The sequence below is a fragment of the Sinocyclocheilus grahami genome, unplaced genomic scaffold (assembly GCF_001515645.1).
Source record: "Sinocyclocheilus grahami isolate Dianchi unplaced genomic scaffold, SAMN03320097.WGS_v1.1 scaffold8943.1, whole genome shotgun sequence".
NCBI lineage: Eukaryota > Metazoa > Chordata > Actinopteri > Cypriniformes > Cyprinidae > Sinocyclocheilus > Sinocyclocheilus grahami.
The window spans coordinates 15,435-16,446 of record NW_015512308.1 but is presented as its reverse complement, the minus strand read 5'-3'; the positions used below and the strand labels follow the sequence as shown (position 1 = coordinate 16,446).

At 36.5% G+C, this 1,012-nt stretch overlaps 1 protein-coding gene across 1 annotated transcript in view; it reads left to right on the top strand.

Moving 5' to 3' along the window:
- The window catches only part of LOC107578120 (cAMP-specific 3',5'-cyclic phosphodiesterase 4D-like), a gene marked incomplete at its 3' end in the record, with an annotated part of 6,385 nt that extends 5,786 nt beyond the window's left edge, over positions 1-599 (top strand). The window contains exons 5-6 of the mRNA XM_016264106.1: positions 205-369; positions 500-599. Of these exons, the coding sequence (XP_016119592.1) occupies positions 205-369; positions 500-599 (265 nt within the window). The remainder of the gene's footprint in view (positions 1-204; positions 370-499) is intronic.
- Positions 600-1,012: the final 413 nt, after the last annotated feature.

The following is a 1,012-nucleotide window of genomic DNA, read 5'->3' as shown; positions in this document are numbered from 1 at the left end:
TATCGTTATCTTTATCGTTATCGTTCTTGGTGTGAACGGGGCTTTTTACTGGAATCAAAATAATCTAATCCAATCAGGAAATCTGTATTGATACCCAGCAATGCTAGTTACGACAGCAAACCTCTTCATTATTTATAATGACTAATGATAGTTTTTTTTATTTCCACTCTTTATGTTCTGTCTACGATCTGTAATGCGTTAAAGGAAAGGGATCTATTAAAGACATTTCGGATCCCAGTGGACACGTTTATCACTTATGTGATGACACTGGAAGACCACTACCATGCCAACGTAGCCTATCACAACAGCCAGCATGCCGCTGATGTCACACAGTCAACACATGTGCTGCTCTCCACACCGGCACTGGACGTGAGTATATGCCAACATGGGATAGCCAGTGCCCATTCAAAAGCAAAACTTTCATTATCTGAAATCAGATTTCATAGTCAGCACTGACACTTTACATAATGATCATCATACTATGGCATCTTCCCACCAGGCCGTTTTCACTGATCTTGAAATCCTGGCTGCGTTGTTTGCTGCTGCCATTCATGATGTAGACCACCCTGGAGTTTCCAACCAATTCCTCATCAACACCAGTAAGTGTACATTGTAAAACTAATGATGATGTCCTCTGAGAACTGGTTTACGGCAGCACAAAATCATAGGCCTCAACAATAAGAATGTATTCTGCTTTTTTACTTGGAACAAAAGAAACAATTTTTAACAACCTATTTTTATATATTCTAGAAATAATATTAAGTAAAATGATAATAATACTAAAATACATTTGCATTACAGATACATTTTTTATGCAAACATTTTTGTTTACTGATGCTTCCAAGACCATCACAGATTTAATCAAAACTTCATCTGTGTTAGTCAGCTAGATAATTATAGGGGCGGGGAAAAAATTGATTCACATATGAATCTTGATTCTATCTTCTGCCGATTCGCATTGATTCACACAATTCAAAAATAGATTTTTTTAGTGTTACATTTTAACTTTGCT